This window comes from Oryx dammah, unplaced genomic scaffold, assembly GCF_014754425.2.
Source record: "Oryx dammah isolate SB20612 unplaced genomic scaffold, SCBI_Odam_1.1 HiC_scaffold_28, whole genome shotgun sequence".
Lineage (NCBI taxonomy): Eukaryota > Metazoa > Chordata > Mammalia > Artiodactyla > Bovidae > Oryx > Oryx dammah.
In genome coordinates this window covers 17,858,588-17,860,679 of record NW_024070212.1, presented here as the reverse complement: position 1 = coordinate 17,860,679, position 2,092 = coordinate 17,858,588, and the positions used below count along the sequence as shown (strand labels likewise).

Below are 2,092 nucleotides of genomic sequence, written 5' to 3'. Positions count from 1 at the left end.
TTAATTAGTTGGCTTTTGGCCGTGCTGGGTCTTTGTTGCTGCCTGGGTTTTTCTGCAGTTGCAGTGGGTGGGGACTGTTGCGTGGCTGTGCTGTGCTGGGCTTCTCATTGCGGCGGCCTCTCTTGCTGCGGAGCTCAGGCTCTAAGGTGCGCAGGCTTCGGCACTTGGCCACATATGGGCTTAGCTGCTCCGTGGCATGTTGTATCTTCCTAGCCTAGGGGCTGAACTCGCGGCTCCTGCATTGGTAGGTGGATTCTTTACCCCTGAGCCACTCAGGAAGCCCCCGTATATTGCTTTTCATGTTAAACTGTATTGATCTGACTTTAATACTGTGACCTTTGCTTCATTTGTTCTCATTTACACAATCTATTTTGTTCCTCCTTTAACATTTAGACTGAGTGTTAAGTTTGTTTTAGAGGTTTCTTTCATAGAAGCATAGAGCAGGACTTGTTTTTGCTTTTTTAGGGGCTCTAGTAGGTGAGTATGAATATTATAATGGATATTACTGAAGGAATCGAAGAAAGAACACATGTTTTCTGAGTGAAAAATAAATCCTGTTCTAGAGGCTGTGACGATCATACTTCATCAACCTGAGAGTGATGAATTTCCAAAACCATAGAAGAAATCCAAGGAGAAATTAATGCTTGCTAATTATTTATTGTTAATTTTTACAAGGTTTATAATTTGAATAGGCAGTCCCTTCAGATTGGCTTTGAGAGTTATGATTCATTAAAATCACAGAGTTATTGGAAGATAGTATAAAACATTTAGTTCTTCTTTCCACTATAAGCAATTCCTTAAAGATGTTAGAGTCCCAGAAACCAAAAGTTGAGCAATTCCACCAATACACATTACAGCTGGATGTCTTAGATACATGGAGAAAGAAAAAGCCAAGAATCCTAAATCAACCAGCTCAATCAACTGGGGAGAGTTTCTTGGAACATCTGGAAGTGACTTCAACACAAATCTTCAGAGGAGCTAGACTCTCTTGAGACCTTGGACCTCTTCTCAGACTTGTGGTTGCCAGATTTGTTCTGCTGGTCATCATCACTATCTTCCCGTGTTTCTTCCTTGTTTTGGTACAGCTGTTTTTCTGGATCCCAGATTGGGGAGTTGACATAGTTTCCTCCACTCCTGTGATCCTTAAACATCTCCAAATCTGGATAAGTGAACCTCTTTCCTGCATTGTCTATTCCTGATGGATCATGCAAACAGTAGCATAACCAGTTACCTTTCTGTTTGGAAAAAATGTATACCTCACAGGTAATCGGCCCAATTTTTCTGGTGAATGCAGACTCCTGAGGATCTAGATCTTCAGGATCAGCTTTTTCCTGCTTGGGAAAATGCTTTTCATCTTGTACTTTCCCTATCTTCTCCTCTGTCTCATAGTTGGATTCCCTAACAGACAGCCTTCTTCCAGAGCTGCTCTCATTGTTGCCTCTGAGATGACTCTCATCCCTTCTTGAAAGTGGCCTTTGCTCTCTAATCTCTTCTATGCCACCATTCCTGGGTTCTGGTCTTACTTCCTGTCTTCCATCATTATTGGATTCTGGGCTCAGGCCTCTCTCTTGGTGTCTTCCATCATCTGATGTGGGGATATTGTCTCTTTGTTGCCGTCTTTCATACAGTCTTGCAGCTGGATTCTGCTCCCCATCTTGGCTTCTTCCATCATTCCCAGAATCCGGTCTCAAATCTCTCACTTGGAGTCTCCTAACATCCCTTGGTGCTGGGGCTTGGTCTCCCACTCCAAGTCTCTCATCATCAGCTGGAGTCAATCTATGCTCCCTAAGGTGGTGTCTCTCATCATTCTGGGGTTCAGGACCCAGGTCTCTCACTGGGTGGGTCTCATCATCCCTTGATAAAGGAATCTGGTCTCTCCGTTGGATCCTTTCCTCCTGTCTTGGAGCTGGTCTCTGCTCCCTGTCTTGGCTTCTCTCATCATTTGCAACTTCTGTTCTTACTTCTCTTACTTCGCGTCTCCTCTCATCCCTTGGTGTTAGGGTTTGTTCTCTCACTGCAAGCCTCTCATCTTCTGTTGAAGTTGTTCTCTGGTCCCCAATTTGTCTTCTGTCATCACCCCTGGGATCTGGTC

General features: G+C 44.1%; 1 protein-coding gene across 1 annotated transcript in view; it reads right to left on the bottom strand.

The window, feature by feature from the left end:
- Positions 1–639: 639 nt before the first annotated feature.
- Positions 640–2,092, bottom strand: part of LOC120855853 (repetin-like) — an 8,582-nt gene continuing 7,129 nt past the window's right edge. The window contains exon 3 of the mRNA XM_040230642.1: positions 640–2,092. This exon is cut by the window's right edge and continues 711 nt beyond it. Coding sequence (XP_040086576.1) covers positions 2,012–2,092 — 81 coding nt within the window. The 3' untranslated portion in view covers positions 640–2,011.